Consider the following 20,454-nt stretch of genomic DNA (forward strand, 5'->3'; position numbering starts at 1 on the left):
AGAGAATAGTTAGGCGGGTCGTTGGCGCATAAAATTCGTAGACATAAAAATGTTATTCGATCGCACTAAAATCGATAAAATATCGGTCATTTCGTCCGAAATATCTACAATAATATTTTACGATGGACGCAGAAAAATCATGGGTACTTCGGCACGGCGATGCCTTGCTTATCACGGCGCCAGATGAAGCGTGATTATTTTTTAAGATTGGTCGGCGCGATGTCGTACGACCCCGATAGCTCTTTCGTGCGACGCGCAAAAATACGAGCTCGGACAGATTCATTGAACCCATTTCTCTCGCGAAGAGTGTTACTCGTCGTCGTACGGCAAGATGTCAACGACAACATCCCGCCACATGTGCGAGTGGTCCCTTCTTCCTTCGATATCTTCTCTCGTTTCTTCGTTTCCCGCTGATTTTTTTACATCTACACCCTGCCACTCGCATGGCGATTTTTAATGTCTCTCGTCGCTCTTGTCATTGGTAAGAGCTGTCCTTAGGAGGAAACGAGAGAGAGAGAGAGAGAACTTTTTTATCGTGATTCGAGTCGAGTGCCTTGCTACCGAGAGTACTCGAATTCTCACGGATTGTCACAATGCAAAAAGCTTCGCTTCCTTCCGCGATAGAGTCATCCGTTACATTCTTTTAGTTAACATTTAAAATAGTTTAATTTTTTCACATAAAATTGAGCAAACCAGAGATGAGATTTTTATTTCATACCATGGTTAAAAGAAATGTGATGCATATATTTCCATTCATCTTAAAGAATCGATTCCAATTCTAAGAATTGCAAGAATTAGGAGTTGTCTGTTTACACAAAGATGATAAAGGTTTTATAAAGAATTTTTTAAATATTTAGACTAAAAAGAAATTTCAGAGCTTATTTGAAATACGCTCGGATTAATAATTAAAAAAGCAAGTCCACATTGCGAAGTATGCTAATGTGATAATTATTGTTGATAACTGCAAGTTAACACGAGATAATGAATGTTAATAACATGTGTTTTCTATTCGATAATTCGTAAACTACTATCTTGAGCCACGCAGCCCGTTAAGAGTTTGTTTTATCGAGACGCGACTCCCAGTTTCCGTGACTCTGTACATTCTGCTTCTTCACGTTTTTCTCTCTCTCTCTCTATTTCTTTCTGGTCACTTTAATCTTCCTTGAAATTTACATGGTACACGTGCGTGCGTGTAAAGAAGGTGTCGCTAACGGTTCCAGCTTCTTCGCCTTTGGCTTGGCTCGGAGGCGCATATTCGCATACGTACAATAAGAGAAAAGAGAGAAATGCACAAGCGGAGGCACGGGAAACGCGCGTGTATTCTTGCAGTATAAGTATATCCATATACGAAAGCCGAAGGTGATAACGTGTCGCGAGTCTCGTTCATTTATCGAGACAACGGAGAGAATATCGCGACTTGCGAAGAAGAGAGTATATATATATCTATGGACCAGTAGTTTGATCTATGATCGTAATAATTCACTCGTTTGAGAAAAAAAATTTGTACAAAGATTATGTAAAATTGCAACTTATATTGTATATCCTCTGCTATACGAGATGCTTATTTTTTGTTGCCTCTACGGAAAGATTGCATTATTGAGTTGTTCCGATAAATCAATGACGATAGATGTTCTATTCATCATTCATAATTCTTCCACTATGCGCGAACAAGAATATCGTGCGCATAAACAGCGTCGTAACAGATATCACCGACACGATTTGCATAGAGCGCGAATTACATGCATGTGTCGCAAATGATTAACACATTACGAGTGGGTTGTGATAAAAGTCGAGAAACGGGCGAAAAGGGGGAGGAGGGAGATAGAAGAAAAACGCGATAGCAATTTATTTACATGACTGGAAAATGTAACGTAATCCCATGTACACGCGTGTATTGCAAAATACACTGTTTGATTTGTAGCTATACACACCATGCGCGTGAATGATTATAAAGTCCGCGTAGCGTTACGCAATTATTTTATCCTAATGATATACGACACGACACCTTCGCAGACTGTCAGGCAGGAAAGAAAAACGACAAATTAGACACCGTACAACAGCGATTCAATCTGTCCACCGTCCCCAATAAAATTCCACACATGCGTGTCTCTCTCTTTCCCGCTTCAGCATATATTTAGCACGTCGTGTTACCGCGCAATTTTCTAATTTTTGTGCGTTCGCGCATAATTGCATAAACGAATATGTAGACACAGTTCGCGAGAAACTACTATTTCATCGACGCGTCAATCGTGACGTGCGATCGCGAGGAGCGTCGAATGAATTTTGTAGTGATCTTTATTTGAAATAAATTCTATGGAGCGAATAACGAGAGCCGATGGTCGTTTTATAGGCAGGAGTCGCATAAAGACGGCGAGATAATTGGCAACTTGTCGCGCATATACATCTACATATATACGTATATTTTAATGCCGGTGAGAGTGTCGATCGTAATGATCACCGGACGTAAATTTGACGCCTTGCTCTCATGAGGTGCGTAAAATCACCACCACCGCTTTACACGCCGAGCGTGTAATTTCGCGCGTGTCTCTCCGCGACTGGAAATTGGAGCGGCGTGACTTACGCAAGTAAAATTATACATATATAATCTGCACGTACGCACCCACACAGCCGCAGCAGTCTCTCAAGATTGATATCGAGATCGATATTCTTAATTAACCGTTAACATCCGCTCATCGCCGCCTTCGATCCGCCTTCGTGGACCGTCAATGCATTTTATTATGCGCGTCCGTTTATCGCTTTTCAAGTAACTCTAATGCGCAGATTTAGTTTGTATTCCGCGCTCAATGAGCTCAATTATGCTTTCAAGGGCCGCGCGAAGACCTTCACTTTGGAGAGAGCGGGAAATACATATCAATTTTCTGAAATTATGACATAACTAGTATCGCGAATGTTAATTAATCGAGTTGATAAATGGTAAATAAAATCACGCTACTATTATTACAGTCTCTATTATCGCGAATAAATATTGAGATTATTTTCTCGCCACTGTGTGCGAGATATCGAGATTTAAATACACCTAAAATTATATGTATTACATACCGGTTTTAATTTTTTATTTTAATATACGCCGTCGCACGTATCTTTGTGGAAGTTTCGCAAGTTTTGAAAGATCACATACGTCGTTATCGAAACGTAAACAAAGCGACAATTCTCATATCGGCTATAAAATAATAAACGATTATTTATTTACATCGCGTCCAACGATCGGCAATTAAATTTGTAGCAAAATGGCATTCAGAAATTTTGGGGACACGCGTTAATGTCACGCTCGTGCCGATGTTTGTATCCGAGGCTGTGTAATTTGGTCGATCTTTCCCTCGCGGGAGATTTCCTCCCCGTTTATTTCTTTCTCGATCGCCTTTTTTATGAGCGGACTCCCTTTTTATTACGATTTGATAATAAAACGCGGTCAAACGCGATCGACAATCAATCTGCTCGTATAATAGAAAATAATAAACGGCGATACGTTAACACTTAATAACCGTAATAACGATTAAAGTAATATAAATGGAGATAAGAAATAGGAGGAGGGAGCGTGACGGTCCAAAACACATGATGAAGCGTGCACATGAGGAGACGACGCCTTAAGCAAGCCGTTTGTAAATATTTTTTTTTCGAACGTGGAGAACTTCCTTCGATTTATCCCTCCTCCCCGGCCCCCAGTACTGTTCGAAATGACAATCTCTGTTAATTAATTGTGGGAAAGAAAAATAAATTCAGGATTTTACGATCAAAATAATTACAATTTTTTAAACAGTCGCGAGAAGTTGATGCTCTTTTTTACTTTGTTTTAAGAAACTATTTTTTTTTTTTTAATAATATCATTTGACAATGTGTTAAAAAATCAATTGATCGAAGAGATAATAAGAGAGATGTGTCATCCACGATAATTATATGTATCCAATTTCAAAATTCAGAACGTGTTTAATGTGACAACCGAAGATAGTAATTAGGGAGATACCGGGAGTTTTTTGTGGATCTTACGGCGACACCCGACAGCGTCCTCCGAAGGACCGGTTGTCGCGAACTTTTTGCTGCGGGAAAAAAAGAAGTGGGAGCAGATCTTGAGAGAAAAGAGAGAGAGAGAGAGAGAGAGAGAGAGAGAGAGAGAGAGAGAGAGAGAGAGAGAGAGAGAGAGAGAGAGAGGAGAGAGCAGCAAAAGAGTTAAAGGAGAGAACTTCCAATAGTCAAGAGCCTTCGAAAGAAAGATTCTTATACGCCGATATATACATATACACGGTGTGTGCCATGCAAGAGAGAAGAGATAAATAAACACATAAAACCCTATGACAAGCTTCACGCCGGATAAAAACATGTCGAGAGACACGTATCTCGATCTCCCTCTCCCCTTTATTTCCCCCGTTGGCTTCTGATGCTCTCGCCTTCGCTGCTCCTCTCGTTGATTTCCTCTTTCTCTTTTGTTCGAGCCATAAAGTGCACTGGCTCGTTCGCAGAGTGTATGCACGAGCTTGATGACTGTATTAATTATAATACAAATTATTTTATTTATTCCTACCGATGATCTATAATGATATTTTCGCGGAAATTCTCGCTATATTTGCAGATAACGATATTGGATATTTACAATCGATGATAATATTCGATAGCGGCGAAAATCAATAATGCTTGCGATGGCCGATTAATTAGTGCATAATTAATGAGTATTATTTAGATAAGCAATAGAATTTTCTATTTGAAGAATATTTATTCAAAGCTTTACCCTGCGTTTTCATATAAAAAAAAAATAATAAAAATAAAAGAAAGTAAAAAATAGAAAGAATTTTGCTAACATTGATTTTTAATTTCATAGGAATGCCTTTCTTTTCCTTTGTATTTAATTTGTATTTAACTTGTATTTAATTTTCATAACCGAGAAAAAAATTTCGAAGAAAAATAAGGGAAGATAAAGAATTTAAAATCGTGGAATACATGAAAAGGTAACAAAACCTAGTTCCGAATGCAATTTTGCCGAGAGCTTATTCCGGCTTTCCGAGGATCGACGTGCTTACATAGCATATCCGCTGGTATACGCTCCGTTATCTCTCGGGGCGTGGGAGAATCGTCCGGGTTTTACGAGCGCAATGACGACGGCGACGATGTCGCAGCGCTCGCCTTCGGGCGCCAAAAGATGCAGCTGCGAATGCAGTTATACGGCCGTATATGCAATCGCGACTGTACGGAGAACCGGATGGGACGATGGAACCAATGTTGCACGACACATTCCCGTCGATCGACATCACCGGTCGTTTAAATTCGTCGAGGGAAACGCGCTCGCCTCGTTCCGAGAAAAATTCGCGGCGAGGAGGAGAAACGCCGATTTGCGCTGTAAATTACGCGCGTGAAGACATGCTTATTGTCTCAGCACGCGTGGACTGACATGCTGAGCGCTTAGCACAGGACAGGACGTGAGCGGAGACGGGAAGACATAAATTACACTAAGTGATTTACATCGTGGAAATATCACGATGTGCATTAAGTGACATTAATTATAATCCCGACTTAATCTCAAAATAATTCATATTATCTTCATATTATTCTAACACGCGCGATTAATATGTACAAAAATATTTTACGTCAAGTTTTTCCCTTAGAAATTGGTTTAAGAGTTACTATGTAAAATCACGTATACTTTGTATAAATTTAGTCGCCGCGCAATTTAGTGCAGTTGAGATCTGTTGTCATTATTGGTACAAGCATCATGCGAGATGGCATATGCATTAGGCGTCGTATTGTCACAACAGAGAAAATGAGAAATACAAAGCCGCGAGAGGAGAAATGTCAAATTAAAATTTACAACACGTCTCTTCGGGGGCATGGCATTATGATCGTCCAACATGTAATTCATCGAACAAATATGTGCGCGCGATCGTTCTCAGAAGGATCCACCGTATTATTGTATTGTCGTGGACGATTGCATTTCCTATTCTGTTATGCTAATGTCGAGGGACAGTGAGCGCGCGAAACCGAGCTCTCTCTCTCTTCATTAAGCGCATTAAAATGACAATTTAAAATGCCGCCTGTCCCGCTCCGTGGAATCTTGAATTAGTCAAATTAAACGGTCCACTTTAAAGAGACGCTATTTGTCACTTCTCGGCCGTACTACTCATCGTCACGTTGATTTATTTCACAAGAGAAGAGTCTGTTACTGCCCTAAATATATAATTTGTACTTACAATCTTTTACATGTTGCAATTCTTTCTATCCCGCGATATACCTTCCTCGTCAATTTCCTCTTCCCCTTCTTTTCCTTTGATGGATTCGCGCGAACGTAGGCTGCGATTCTGAAAAAGAAAATACATATTCTGTTTATAAGTTGTAGATAACTTGAACTACACTCGTCGACCCGTTGTTTCTCGTCAAAGTCATATATTTTTCGACTTCTCGGGTAGCGCGTAAACGGGTGGGATAAAGTGAAGGGGGCACCGCGCGGAGTTTAGATCGGTGTAAACGCCGGATGGTCGCGAACGACGCCGGTTATTTTTGTATCGTCCGCAACAGGAGCCACAAAACGTCGCGTTTTAAGGCGCGACGCACTTGTCGCCGCAAATTTCACGCGGAAACGTCAAGGTTCTTTGTGGCGAGAATTCGATTAAAGCGTCTTAAACGACCCGTGCGAGTTTTTACGACGATGAAGCGATTACGAATGCACTCGCATGCGTAATGAGTAAAAAGTTCTCGTGCGGTCTAAGTGACGGCGAAAAGTAGATTGCAATCTCATAATATTAATACTATATTATTGTGGTAAATATATAATAGTAACATATTTTGTACAGAGCGAAAAATGTAATTCGACTTTTCATAAATCATTCCGCCACAAATATATTTTTGGGATAGACGAAATAATTCTCGATGGCAAACGGATAAGTGCCAGGTGTTGGTGACCGAAACCGATATCTAGGCAAACATTCGTAATTTATTCTGTAATAGGAGAATGTTTTTCGAGACGAGAACGCCCTCCTGTTTGCTCAGGAATGCAAACGATCTTTATATGACGCGACTGATATTCTTCATTCCTGACAATATGGTCGTAATTGTAGCTTTTTATAAGTGTCCAAATGCAAACGATATTTCGTGCTTCGACAATTGAAAAGAACATTCGATGAAAGAATGCTTTAGGCATTTTATAGAAAATTTTATACGATATGCACTCCGAAGTTGATCATGTCAACTCTAAAAAATAAATTCTACACTTGCGTAGACAGGCATATACGTGACCGGAATCGAACGATTCTTCGAAACGAAGCGAGAGAGGGCCACAATTTATTTTTAATTGGTATCTATTAGCTTCATTGTAACGTGCATACGTGTTGTCGTGGTCGGCGGCCCTTACGATTTCAGTCACCATTCAAAAGGCTCCTTTCACACGAGTCACTTTGAATCGAACCCGCATGTTAACCCCGTAAAGTCGTTAAAGATCTTTCACGTCAAACGTGACAAGAGTTGGCAGGAGTTGTTGACAACCGTTCACATAAGAAATACATATAGAAATAATCGCGCGTGTGTGCTATATAATTACATTACAATCGAAGCGTTGTAAGGGCAACAAACTATCGTATATTACTAGCGATAAATCTAACAGAGTTAAAATTAATCTTTCCAAGTTCTCTAAAAATGAACTTACACTAACTTTAGTACGAAAGAGAACTCGAACGAAGGACAGGATATTTTATTCGATTGTTCGATCTAAGTGACGCGCCGAACAATTCCCCTCCGTCGTTTAATAATTGAAGACGCTGGGAAGAAAGGGGACACATGGAATGTTTCTCAACTGCACGCCACTGCAGTCGCAACTAGATGAAACGGAAACTTTAATATTTAAGAAACCACCAGTGAAAATACTTGCTGTCCACAGCGAAAGTTCCCGACTTCTTTCTCGTTCTATTTTACTTTTTATCAAATGTTTCGCATAAATGTATGTTTCATTATTCAAATAATCGTATATATATATATCATGTATCGTAAAGATAAAAGTAAAACTATTTCGCTTCGACAATAAAAATAATTTTTTATAATTTGACATAGACAAGTAAAATAAATAAAAAAAATAATATTTTAAAAAAAATTTAATCTTAGGATATACTATATGTGAGGTCCTTCGAGAGACTGGCAGAATTCTGACACATATATATATATACGTACCCCTTGTAGACCCTTGAAAAAAGATTCTTTCTTTTCCTTTCTATCCCTCTTATTCTGACGTAACGCAGGACATGCATCTGTTTCGTGTCGAAAGAAAGCCAGAGAGAGAAGATCTTGGGCAACATGTCCGTTCAACACTGGACTATAATTTCCATATGTTCTGTTTCGACATACAAAACTAATATCCGTCTTCTGTTTCTGTTGCAGAAATGTCCTGCTGCTCGCTTGCTGCTGGATCCTGTCGGAATGAGTGCTCCAAGGTATGCATTTTAAATAAGCACATACTGACTATGCATTCTCGAGTTCCTCCTCTAAGAAATCTTGAGAAGACCTTTCGAAATACTTTCAGTAATAAATGCAATTGCGGAGAATCAGTGCTGGACTGACTATTATTAAATCTCTTAATTAAAAAATCTGCAATATAAAATATATATAAAATTATATAACATATATATAACACATACAAAATTATATTTTAAGTTATATTATCTTTTTCAAATTATTATAATTCATTAATTTTTTTAATTTATTTTAAACGACACACTGTCTCCGTTTTCGCATATGTACATATAAATCATCGAAAATAAATTGTCGATAGTAAAGTGCCCGTAACAACAATGCGATTCGTGAAATCCGAGATTGTTTATAAATTTAGAGTTTATATACGAAACGCTCGCTCGCGAGCTATAAGAATACGCCTTTCTTGTCGCGACAAGAAATTAGTCGTGGCGCTGGATACAATCTATTAATTATGTACAAGAGGAGGAGGCCTCGTGGGAATTTCAAAAAGACAATCTCGACGGTATAATCGTCTACCGGAATGAATGCGATATCGCGCGGTTGATAAATATCCATGGGCCGACCCCGGGACGATAAAGGACACGAAATATGTCGTGTCCGTGGATATGTTAGAAACCGGGAAATAAAAACAGAAATATGACAAGAAGAGGGAGAAAGAGAGGAAATGGAGAGATGAAAAAAGATAGAAGGAGCAGGTATACCTTAGACCGCTTCCTTCGATCAGTGTTTCTCGATGTGGGGTGCGTCTCACTGCAGCTTCTTTAGAGAGGTGAGTCTGGTCCTCGAAGATAATATCAAAGGCCTGCTGCGAGATTTACGTCTGACCCCTTCGGGGCGCCCCGTGGGCTCATTCATACGCAAATATTACGAATTGACGCGTTGAACATGGCGGAGGTACAGCGTGTTATCAATGATATCGTGTCTCCGTGCAGTTTATTCGAGGAGGAAGAACGTGCATTGGGTGCTCTTTCGTTGATTCCTGATTACAAAATAATGTATGAGAATGTTCATAAAGGATATTTTATTACCAAGACTCGCGGGAAGATTGTAATGTAAAAATATATTCGTAACGTAAAAAAATCGAAATAAAAAATAATTCGCTAAAAAATTATAGAGATCCGAGACAAAATATTATAAAAATAATTATCGGTGTAATTTATCATATATATGGTTTTACATTGCATACCGTTTCTCGTGATAGTGGTCGTAATATTGTTGCTTATTTGAGATGTAAGACACGACAACGCGAGGTGCAGAAAAACGTCGAGAAAGTCGTCCCTCCGGATTGTCTTGCTTGACTACTGATGAGCACTTTCTTCCTCCGGCCATCTAGCAGCGAAATAACCGGAAATCATGACGGAAGGTCCGAGTTATGTGACAAGTGATTCTTAAGATAGACAAGAAACATGAATTTGTCGAACACATGACACATGACACATGATTCTCTTCTTCCTATTCAAATGAGCAACATTTTTGTTGCTTTTTCATATTATAAAATAGATTTTCGACAAATTTATCTCTTTTCTATTTTAATTGTGTTATATATATAACGCATGAGGAAAAAAAATATACGTATATATATTTTTTTTTCCCTCGTATTTTGGATGATGTATGTGTGTGTGTGCGTGTTGTGCGCGCGCGCGTGCGTGTGTGTATATGGTAAGTATTTTATTAAAGTCTGAAAGATATGAAACTGAAAGTATGTCAACCAGATTATTCATAGTTCTTATATAAAAAAAAAAACTGAATGTAAACATACACAACACACACTTATAATGTGGCTCACTGTATCGGCCGAAGAAGATTGTAACTGACTACTGATTTAATTAGTCGACCGACACCTCATCGCGGTCGTTTTTTTATAGTATCGTTTGAGTTCGGAAAATAAAAGCACGGGGTAAATTATGAAAGCTTGCGGCTCTATTTCGGTATCTTTTGATCTCCGCTGTAACTCGGAGACCGTCGAGGTTGATTTATCTGGTCCGGAATATATGAGCTTTGAAGTAGCATTTATTTCAGATTTTTTGCCAATAATAATACTTTGTGCGTCAATCAGCGATATTGAAAATATAGAAATTTTTTTGTCAATTATCATCCTCTTTCGTTTGGAAGATTATTCGCGAATCGCGTGGATTCTTTATTGAACATTTATAATTTTTTTAGCAGAAAATAAATGTCTATCGTCATTAAAATCGTCTTCGACGTTGCTGTAAGCTGTTGCAAAAAAATTCACGAATGGATAATGCACCCCCTTTCAACATGGCGATGTAGCTCGACTGCGCATACCTCCCAGAATATACCGCGACGAAAATACGTACGTGGTTTTCTCAACTCCACATCGCTCTTCTAACATTTATAACAGTTTAACTTAGCAGAGATATTTCGGAGGTACTAACTGCTTTACTAAATTATTATAAAATAACTTGTCACTCTATAGAGAAGAGAAATATGTAATAAAATCTGTCATCTCTAAAATAAGAAAATATGTAAAAAAATATATATATATATAATTAAAAAATTTCTTTCTTTCTTCTTTCCCATCCAAATAATTAAATATAATCTTGTAATAATATGTATTATCATTTTGATGATAAAATATAACGCTTGCGAGTTGTCGTTGTAATCAAAGCTGTAAATTAATGTAAAAAATTGATATTTGAAAAATACGAACAGATGAGTGATAACTTACAGAACAGCAAACGTGACCTTTGACTATGAGCGTATCGTCAGGGATCCTCGGGACCCACCGCATGTTGATGGATGGTCGTAACTCCTGGTCGTGATGGACATACCGAGTGGATCCGGCATATCCTCGCGGAAGGCACCGATTGAATCCGGAATGAGAATTACATACGATATCTGGCTCTGGAGACGATTGTCATTCAGTAACGGACAGCAGGAAATCGCGAGGCCAGCGTGTTGCATTCATGTCCTTGATTTTTAATGACTGTTAATGCACCATTCCGCATTTCGAATTTAGGAAGCCGCTCAATTCAGTCTAGACAGACGTTAAAGGTGTTGACGTCTCGAAATCTGATTATTGAAATAATTAACATTTATACAATGAGCTTCTTTCGATTTTATATCTTTCTTTCAAAGAATGTAATTTTAGATCTTTGAAAAGCGCGACTTGTCTTACAATTTTTATTGGCATTATGATCTCTCTTTGTGATTTTATTAGAATTTTTATATTTTTCTTTTTCTGTATGGTGATTTTATCGCACTTTTAGATATCCTTGGTGGTTCTGGGTGCTGAGATCGAGGCGAGGGAAAACGCTACTCGCCGTCTACTGGAGTTTTGTTCCAAAGAACTGGTGAGTTTCGTCGATTATATTTCTAAGGCTCAATCCCGTATACGATCGACACCCATTTATTTCGTTCATTCAACTCGAATCTGGATCGGAAGCTTCTTGACAATAGACAACTTAAACGATCCAGGATGTCTGTAACGCGATCTAGGTTTTTTCATTCGCAGTGATGGCTTTATGAAAAGTGATCTCGGGAGACTTGCGGTCGATCGGTCGATTATGTTACTTCGCTTCCTTCATCATTTTTTTGCGACAATCTTCTATCATGTTAAAATCCTTTTCTTCCAGATGGACTTCTGGTCCTGCGTGAACTCGACATTGAATGGTGAGCTCGCGTTTGAATGTGCAACATGTGTTGCCGCTGAATACTTAGTCTCATATGAATTTTTGTAGAGCTCAAGAGGAATGAGAATTGGATAGGTCGAGGATGCTGTCGCCTCATCCAGAATCCCACGTGTCGCACGACCTGCGCCCTGTCAGGTTCTACAGACGATCTGAATGAGTCCTGCCGACCAAGCGACGAACCTGAGTTTTTCTTTTGCCTGGAAAAACGCGAGGAGGCCGAACGATGTTGCAACAACGTTTCCAATGACACTTGCAGACCCATCTGTAAGGATATCTTTTACAAGCCTGGCAAGCAATCTAGTTTGAAACTGTACAGCAGCAAAGGTTGCTTCCATCAGATTCCCAAATGCCTGAAGAGCGTGGCCGAGGTGAAACATGCCGAAGATCCAAAACAACGTTAGTTAATATCTAGAAATATTTTTATTCATAGAATTATATTATCTATCGATATTTTTATTGATATCCATTCATTGATTTAATATCGGCAAACGATTGATGCTGTTACGCGTTTATTATCTGATTTAATAAATTCTATTTACACAGATTTGCATTGCTGCGAGGAAGCCACAACCCCGGCGTGTCTGGATACGTGTCGAAAGACTCTTCACATTGCGAACACCGACCAGGAAATCATGGACGCCTTAGCGGAAAAGTGTAGCCCGGTGCTGCCTCAGTCGCCGATGTGGAGTTGCTTGTTGAAATCAGGTTCGACGAAGCCAGCGCGCTTACCGTTAGATGCAGGCAAGCTGGCATGTTGCACAAAAGCGACGAGGTCTTCCTGCCAAAATTTATGTTGGCGGGCCTTTCAGGCCGACTGGGAATCCGCCTGGGTCCAGTTGGATGCGTTATGCCTCTCGTCCAGTTTAGAGGGTGAATTGAGGAGGTGTCTCGAGGACGCGGATGATCCTTGCGAGATGGGTTGCTCTGGATTATCTTACTGCGCGCGATTCAACGACAGACCTACCACTCTGTTCAGGTATGTATGATGTGATTAAAATTTAGTTAACACATCTCTTGTCAAATAATTTTGGTCAAATACGTCGCGTTAATAATATGAATCAAACGCAACTTCAGTGATTCGAAAAATGAATAAAAATTAGTTTTATACGATGCCGATAAAATTGAAAATCTCTTGAAAAATATTTTTGTTGATGTTATAATTAAATGATAATTTCTGACTAGGACATGCACAAGTGCAGCTGACGAGGCTGCCAAATGGGAAGCTGATCATTGGTCTAGAGGCGGCATTATTCGTGGATTAGGCGTACCTGTGCGTGCTGCGGCTTCTTGTCCAGCAGAGACTTTACGCGCAGCAGCTTGTCTTTTACAGTTGCGACCTTGTGAAACTAGAGTCCACGAGACGCGACTTTGTCGCGAGGATTGTTTGGAATTGATGGCGAGTTGCGTAGATTGGGGTGCAATCACGGGACCACACACAGCCGCTACCTTGTGTGCCAAGCTGTCACCGGGCAGACCGGACGCGCCGTGCGTTTCTTTGAGACCGTACTTGAACGATCCGCAGGACGATGAGCCGGTAATCCATCCCGAGGAGGATATTACGACACCGTGCAAACAAAATCCGTGTCCGCAGGGTCAGCTCTGTGTTCTCCAACCGAACGGCGCCAAGATTTATCATTGCGTGCCGGCTTGCTCCCTCGGCGAAATGTCGAAGCACTTAGTACCAGTCGGATCGTGGATCCAGATTCCACGATTCGATCAACAGGGCTGCTTGAACATCTGTCAATGCACGGCACGCGGTCTCGAAAAGTGTCGCACGCCCAACTGTTTTAACTTCAAATCCTGCTGGGTGCACGACCGGTTCATTCAGCATAAAGCCAACTTCTATCTCGAATGCAATCCCTGCCATTGCTTCGAGGGCGAATTTACGTGTTCCAAAAAGAGCTGCGGCGAGCCGCGCGCGCCGTCCTTGCCCTGCGACTGTCCGGCTCATTATGTCCCGGTTTGCGGCAGGTTGGGCTTCACCTTTGCATCCGCCTGTCTGGCAAAGTGCGCCGAATTGTCGGCCACCGAAGTGGAGTTTGGTAGTTGTTCTAGCAGAGATCCTTGCGCGTCCAATCCCTGCCAAAACTCAGAGAGATGCATTCGCAAACCTAAAGTCTGCTTGTCGCGCTTGCACAAATCGTGCCGACAATACGAATGTGTGCCGATTGATTGTAATCCGCGCGACGAGTCCAGTGGACCGGTCTGTGATCGTGAGAATCGACAGTATCCTTCTGTTTGTGCTATGATTCAAGCTGGAGCTACTTTAAGCTACAGAGGACCTTGTCTGAGAGGTTGTAGTCTTAGGGGTCCGGTATGCGGCATCAACGGCGAAGTCTACCTCAATGAATGCGCGGCTTGGGCTGAGAGGATTATTGTGGATTACCAAGGCCCCTGCGTCACCGTCGGACTCATAGGAGAACAAGCAAAACCTCGTTGTGGTGATGCTGTACAATGTCCTGCCTTGGTGGAACCTTATTGCATTGGAGTTACTCCTCCCGGTGCTTGTTGTCCCGTTTGCGGAGGAGCAGCGAGATTGTTTTACTCAAAGAAACAGGTAATTATTTCAAATGAGATGTCTCTCTTAAATGTCCAAGTTCTTCTTTAAATATGTATTTGTGTGTATAGCTTGGAAATAAATATATTTGCGAATTACAATATATTCAGTTCATAAATTCTTGGCTAGCTAAATTAATTTAGTTTCCTTTTATTTCTTTATTTATAGTTGGAAAGAATCTATTATATAATGGATGAAGAAACCGATAAGGACTCTGTTACATTGGAAGCTCTTCTGGTCGCTCTAGGTCGTCATTTGCAAGTGGCGCAATGCGCGATCCGAGGTATGATGACGCCTGATTGTGACATCTTCATCGTCGTACAGCCCGTTTCCAAAAAACCGTCGGCGTTACAATTGCGAGCTTGCGTGACGGAAACGGAAAAGCTTGTCACCAGGATCACGGAGAGAAGTCCCAGAATTGCGGCGGAAGTTCCTTTGGGTTCATTGACCAGAGCAGAGATAGCTCATGGTTACGTTTCTAGTGCAATGAAAATTCGGGCCTATGTAATTATTAGTGTCCTGCCTATCTTCATGTTAAAAATTACATCTTGAATGCGATTAAGTCAAAGAGAAAATAAGATTTATCGCTTATTCGATTCAGTATGATTCTAAAATATTTACATAATAATAATTCAATTGATCGCCTGAAATATCCGAGTTTTTTATTGTATTAATGCAAGTCATAAGCGATAAAGCCTGTTTTCTCATTCGTTCTGGCTGCTGAGAGTTTTTTTACCTAATCGCGATACCATTCGCCGTGGCGAATGTCTATAGCGTATCTCGTGTCTGTGATTCTTCTAGTGCCTTCTAGTAGCAAATAACACAGGATGTATTTTTAGTTACTGATTAATATTACCAAAGAGAGAAAAAGAGGATGTACAAAGAGGTAGGATTTCTAGTGCATAATCGAGAACTGTTCTAAGTTGTAAATAAAAAACTTCATAAACTTAAGTTATATATATACATTATAGTCTGTGTATTGATCATGTCAATACATCTTGTGTTCGCATATATGATTTTTTCACAACGTGTCTTTCCAAAGATTCATCACAATAATTATAACTTTTTTGAAAATGTTGTTATATGAAATTTTTGTTTACAAAAAAAATTAATATGGAATTTTATTTTATAAAATGCAATTGTTCTATGTAATCTTTCTAATACACGCTGCATAAGTCAATACAATTTTATGCGTTGAGTGTTTCAAATTTTTATCTTATACTGTGAATAAAGAAATTAATTCAATAGAACTCGTCAAGCAGATAATAAATATGTGCTCGCATTTTATTTATAATAAATCTGCGACAGTCTGCAGTGGTTCGTGCCAATGATATGGATAATGCTCCTATAATTATTAAGTATATTTTGTTATTGTATTAAAAACAAATATTTCATATTTGTATCGTCAAAAACGAGTATGAAGTACTTGTGTATAATTGTATTATTAAAAAACAAAGTTTATATCATTTGTATGAATAATAAATTTCTACAACTTTTGTCATATATGTAGATGTGATAATCATATATAGATAATTATATCTATAGAGTATCTATATAAAAATTGTGTCAATGCTCGCGTGAGCAAGTAGAGCAATAAACTGAACAGGAAATTTATAATATCTTAATAATTATAAAAATGTGAAAATTGCAAAAGGATATATATAATGTATATATAATATATATACTTGTATATAAGATATATATGATGATATATTCCTTTACTATTTTGGAAATGAAAAGAATGATAACTTTTTCGTTCAATTTATTGTTCTTCTTGGCACAACTTTTATCAGACACTCTGTATATTACCATATCCAAATATGATCTGCATGTGACATAATATCCCTATGGTATATTTTACCAAAGTGATTTCGAATTTTTATAAGACTTTGTATCGACCACGTGATGCAGTGTGAGCGCCAGACGCTTGTAGCTTGATGAGTTCTTCCTTGATGAGCCGAGACACCTCCGCCTTGGCTTTACTAACTGCTAACTCACTCGTAGATTCAATTGCCAAGTATAATTTCCTTTCGCCCTCCGGTGGAGTTTTTCCAGGCGCGATGTACGTTCCTCTAACTGTGAGACCTGCCTCAGAATATTCTGAAATTTGAGCTAGAGCCTCCTTGCTCGTGACTCGCCATCTTGCTTGTTGTGGGAAGTCATTGATTTCAAGTTCTTCTTCGTATTTGCGGAATGTTTGTTCACCCGTTTCCGCGTCGCTTTCCACTAGATCCTCTTCGCGCGGTTGATAATTTAATTTAGTGTTCAATTTAGCTGCCAGCTGTTCAGCGACTGTCTTTGCCTGTGCAAAGAAACATAGAAAAATATATTATTTATTTACAATAATAAAATATAGCATTTGAATGAAAACTCGGATTTTACCGTAATAAGATTCGTAGGTCCTGCTCCTTTTAATATAGCTTCCGCCGCTTGTTGAGTAGCGCCCTTCGCCTCGGCTCCCAGATTCTTAGCGATATTTATCTTCGATGCCAATCTCCTGGCTAATTCCAGTTTATCGGTAGCGCTAGGAATTGGTTGACCAGGTACTGTGATATTAGTCGCGGTTGGTCTAGCTATTTCGCGAACTGTTCGCTTAGGTGCCAACATACTCTCGATCTGTTGATCGATATCATTTTCTATGTCTTCATCATCGGAATCTTGCAATCCCAAGGCTGCTTTTTGGAATTTCTTTTTCTCATTTGCTAAAGCAGCTTCTGATTCATCGAATTTGAATCCCTTGCCACTGAAACCACCGCCAGTGTGAACTTTTTTTCCATCCGCTGCTTGACGTGCCTTGTAACCTTCCCATAATTGACGCAAAGGTTCTGGAACAGGTACACCTGCTAATTCGTGCGCACGTAAAATATCGCCGGCATAACGTTCTTGCTCTGATGTAATAAAAGTGTACGCGTACCTAAAAAGAAAAATGTAATGATTAATTTATCAAACACAAACGTTACGTAAAATTCAAAAGATTTTTATCTTACCCTTTATTTCCAGCCCGACCAGTTCTACCACATCTATGTACATAATCTTCATAGTGATTAGGGCAATCGTAATTAATAACTAATACTAAATGCTTGACATCTAAGCCTCTAGCGGCAACGGAGGTGGCTACGAGCAATTTTGTCCGTCCGGCTTTGAAGTCCAATATAGTCGAATCTCTGTCGCATTGATCTATACCACCATGGAGAGACATGCAGGAATATGAAGCTTTCATAAGATCCTTCAACAATGTGTCGGCATTCTCTTGTTTATCCACGAATATAATAGTAGAACCTTTGTCTTGATAATGTCCAAGAATCTCAAGCAACTTATAGAATTTCTGGTCTTCTTCGAGCACAACCACATGCTGCTCAACATCTTTACAAACTACGGATCGTCCACCGACCTGCACCTCCACCGGTCTCGTAAGAATTCTTCTGGCCAGTGCTTCCATTTGTCTTGGAAATGTTGCGCTAAACAGTACAGTCTGTCTATCTGGTCTCACGTTTTCCATAATCCGCATTACTTGCGGTTCGAAACCCATATCAAACATCCTATCGGCCTCGTCGAGCACCACATATGTTACGCGACGTAAATTGGTTACACGCCCGCTATTAGCAGCGAGCATATCGATCATTCTTCCCGGTGTACATACGATAATCTCTGCCCCTCTTTTAAGTTCCGCTATTTGTTCAGAGATGCCAGTTCCGCCATAAACGCACACATGCGAAAGGCCCAATGATTTTGTAAATTTTTTTGAATCCCTGCCAATTTGCATACACAACTCTCTAGTCGGTGTCATAATCAATGCAATCGGTCCGTCACCATCGGCTAGTGGTGGCTGATCCAGTATATGACGAAACATAGGTAATAAAAAGGCTAATGTCTTTCCACTACCAGTTTTTGCTATACCTATAAGATCACGACCAGACATAATCGCCGGAATTGCCTGGCATTGAATGGGCGTTGGTTTCTCGTAACCAAGTTTCTTCAAAACTTCTAATTCCTTCTTAGTCACGCCACATTGTGCCCAAGACTTGATAGGTTTTGGACAACCTTTACCTTTCACACGAATACCTTCTAATTCTTCTTTATATGCCTCTACTTCTTCTGGTGTCATCCTTGCTACAAGCACAATAACATTGTAGATATTTATTTATAAGCTAGAAAAAGAAAAAAATTTATACTGTAAAAAAAATACAAAAAAATCCAATATACCAATTTCAGGAACTTCGACATAAAAAGATTTTCGAAATGGTTGATAATCTGTTGTAGCGTGATCAACTTTGGCTAATTCTCGCTTTTGTTTGTTTGCTATACCAGCGGCAGTTTCGTGAAGATTTTCACCTTCTTCTTCACTGGAGTATTCCAATCCATCCTGATTTTGCTCAATCAATTCTCCCTTTTGTTTCTGAACTTTTTTCTTAGCCACACCAGTCACAATAACCACACTCTGAGCACCAGAATTTGTGCCATTATTGGCACTTTTTGGAGCTTTACTATCAAATTTATTAACTTTTCTCACTTCTTCTTGAACCTATCGAGTTACTTAGATATAATATAAGTATATAGAATTATAACCTGAATATAGTAATACTGAATTATAGTAATACTTGCCTCTGCCATAAAAGCATCAAGTGGATCAATTTCCTCCTCTTCATCTTTTACTTCTTCCTTTACTTCTTCAACTTCTTCCTTTACACCTTCTTCTTTTGCCTCCTTGGTGTTATTCTGTACCATAGGAGTCTCTTCGTCACTATCATCCTCAAGGGACCATTTTTTCATGGGTAGCTGAAGATTTGCCAAAATAGATGTCTTACCGTCTTTTTTGGTTGCTTCCAGCTCTTTCTTCTTCCTTTCTGCACGCCATCTCTCTATCCTTTCCCTTCTCTTTTGCATTTCCAACTCTAGCCTTTTTTGTTCTTCCTCCTATAATATTAATTGCAATGTACACTGCTTATCTTTCTTCACATTTTTCAAGTCTTACCTTATCTAATTTTGTATGATCAAAAGGCAACTCTTCACTGTCACCCTTTTCTTTATCCTTCCTATCGCGTGACCGAGACCTGTTTGATCGTTCTTTCCCAGAGCGCGAAGACTTTGAGCCTGTAAGACGCTTTTCTTTACTGTCTCCACTAGTATACCGAGAACAATCAATGTCAACAAATTATTTCATTGTTACTATCTTTACAAAAAAACATCTTGGATATATTTGTGACTAAAGAGAAAAATTAGTGCTAAGAACAATTTTCAGATTAAGATACCACAACTCTTTCTAAAGGTGTACCGTTTTCTTTCGCGATCTCTGTCTCTCTCAGAACGTTCCCTTCTATCACTCCTCTCTCTATCTCTATCTCGCGAACGACTCCTCCGTTCTCGATGACGTCCCTTGTCCCTGTCCCTCTCTCGGTCCCTGCTCCTGGAACGTCGTCGTTTTTTCTCAGGTTCAGCCGATCTAGATCTCGATCTCGACCTGGATCTTCGCCGATGATGCCTATCCCTACATTTATTCGCAATAATTAAATCGTTTATGAATTCGGCACGTAAACGAAGCGTCGGTAACATAACCGCAAAATACAGAGTGCAATAAATTTCACTTACTTGTCGCTACTTCGCACCATCTCGATTTAACGCTCGATCCCTTACACCAGTAATTAAACACTTAAGTTGATAAAACTATTGTCTACGCATTTATTTTACAGCTAATTAATTAATTTCGTTTAATAATTAGTGTTTCACCGAGCGAAAGAATTTCGTAATTGAGCTCGTGCCTACAGTAACGCCCCCCTTTTAGCGACT

The 20,454-nt window shown here is 39.5% G+C and overlaps 3 protein-coding genes across 3 annotated transcripts in view; 1 reads left to right on the plus strand and 2 right to left on the minus strand.

The window, feature by feature from the left end:
- LOC126848499 (zinc finger-containing ubiquitin peptidase 1-like) overlaps window positions 1-8,294 on the minus strand; it is a 21,858-nt gene extending 13,564 nt beyond the window's left edge. Inside the window, exons 1-2 of the mRNA XM_050589476.1 lie at window positions 8,161-8,294; window positions 6,195-6,302 (exon numbers count right to left, since the gene is read on the minus strand). Coding sequence (XP_050445433.1) covers window positions 6,195-6,302; window positions 8,161-8,285 — 233 coding nt within the window. The 5' untranslated portion in view covers window positions 8,286-8,294. The remainder of the gene's footprint in view (window positions 1-6,194; window positions 6,303-8,160) is intronic.
- The window catches only part of LOC126848497 (reversion-inducing cysteine-rich protein with Kazal motifs), a 16,906-nt gene extending 733 nt beyond the window's left edge, over window positions 1-16,173 (plus strand). Inside the window, exons 2-8 of the mRNA XM_050589473.1 lie at window positions 8,368-8,420; window positions 11,691-11,774; window positions 12,057-12,093; window positions 12,162-12,509; window positions 12,657-13,089; window positions 13,296-14,670; window positions 14,839-16,173. Coding sequence (XP_050445430.1) covers window positions 8,368-8,420; window positions 11,691-11,774; window positions 12,057-12,093; window positions 12,162-12,509; window positions 12,657-13,089; window positions 13,296-14,670; window positions 14,839-15,222 — 2,714 coding nt within the window. The 3' untranslated portion in view covers window positions 15,223-16,173. The remainder of the gene's footprint in view (window positions 1-8,367; window positions 8,421-11,690; window positions 11,775-12,056; window positions 12,094-12,161; window positions 12,510-12,656; window positions 13,090-13,295; window positions 14,671-14,838) is intronic.
- On the minus strand, window positions 15,623-20,441 carry LOC126848495 (probable ATP-dependent RNA helicase DDX46). The gene is made up of 8 exons (XM_050589470.1): window positions 20,257-20,441; window positions 19,943-20,155; window positions 19,643-19,790; window positions 19,273-19,584; window positions 18,874-19,192; window positions 17,658-18,780; window positions 17,053-17,584; window positions 15,623-16,972 (listed from the first exon to the last, which is right to left on the minus strand). The coding sequence occupies exons 1-8, from the start codon at window positions 20,274-20,276 to the stop codon at window positions 16,550-16,552; spliced, it is 3,090 nt and encodes a 1,029-aa protein (XP_050445427.1). The 5' UTR covers window positions 20,277-20,441; the 3' UTR covers window positions 15,623-16,549.
- Window positions 20,442-20,454: the final 13 nt, after the last annotated feature.

Source organism: Cataglyphis hispanica, chromosome 3, assembly GCF_021464435.1.
Source record: "Cataglyphis hispanica isolate Lineage 1 chromosome 3, ULB_Chis1_1.0, whole genome shotgun sequence".
Classification (NCBI taxonomy): domain Eukaryota; kingdom Metazoa; phylum Arthropoda; class Insecta; order Hymenoptera; family Formicidae; genus Cataglyphis; species Cataglyphis hispanica.

Bases quoted from the DNA above. Each gene is read 5' to 3' on its own strand.
- LOC126848495 (XM_050589470.1), bottom strand. From the start codon at position 20,276: ATGGTGCGAAGTAGCGACAA. The intron at 20,156-20,256 runs GTAAGTGAAATT...GAATAAATGTAG, and splicing joins ATGGTGCGAAGTAGCGACAA to GGATAGGCATCATCGGCGAA. The intron at 19,193-19,272 runs GCAAGTATTACT...GTAACTCGATAG, and splicing joins TTGATGCTTTTATGGCAGAG to GTTCAAGAAGAAGTGAGAAA.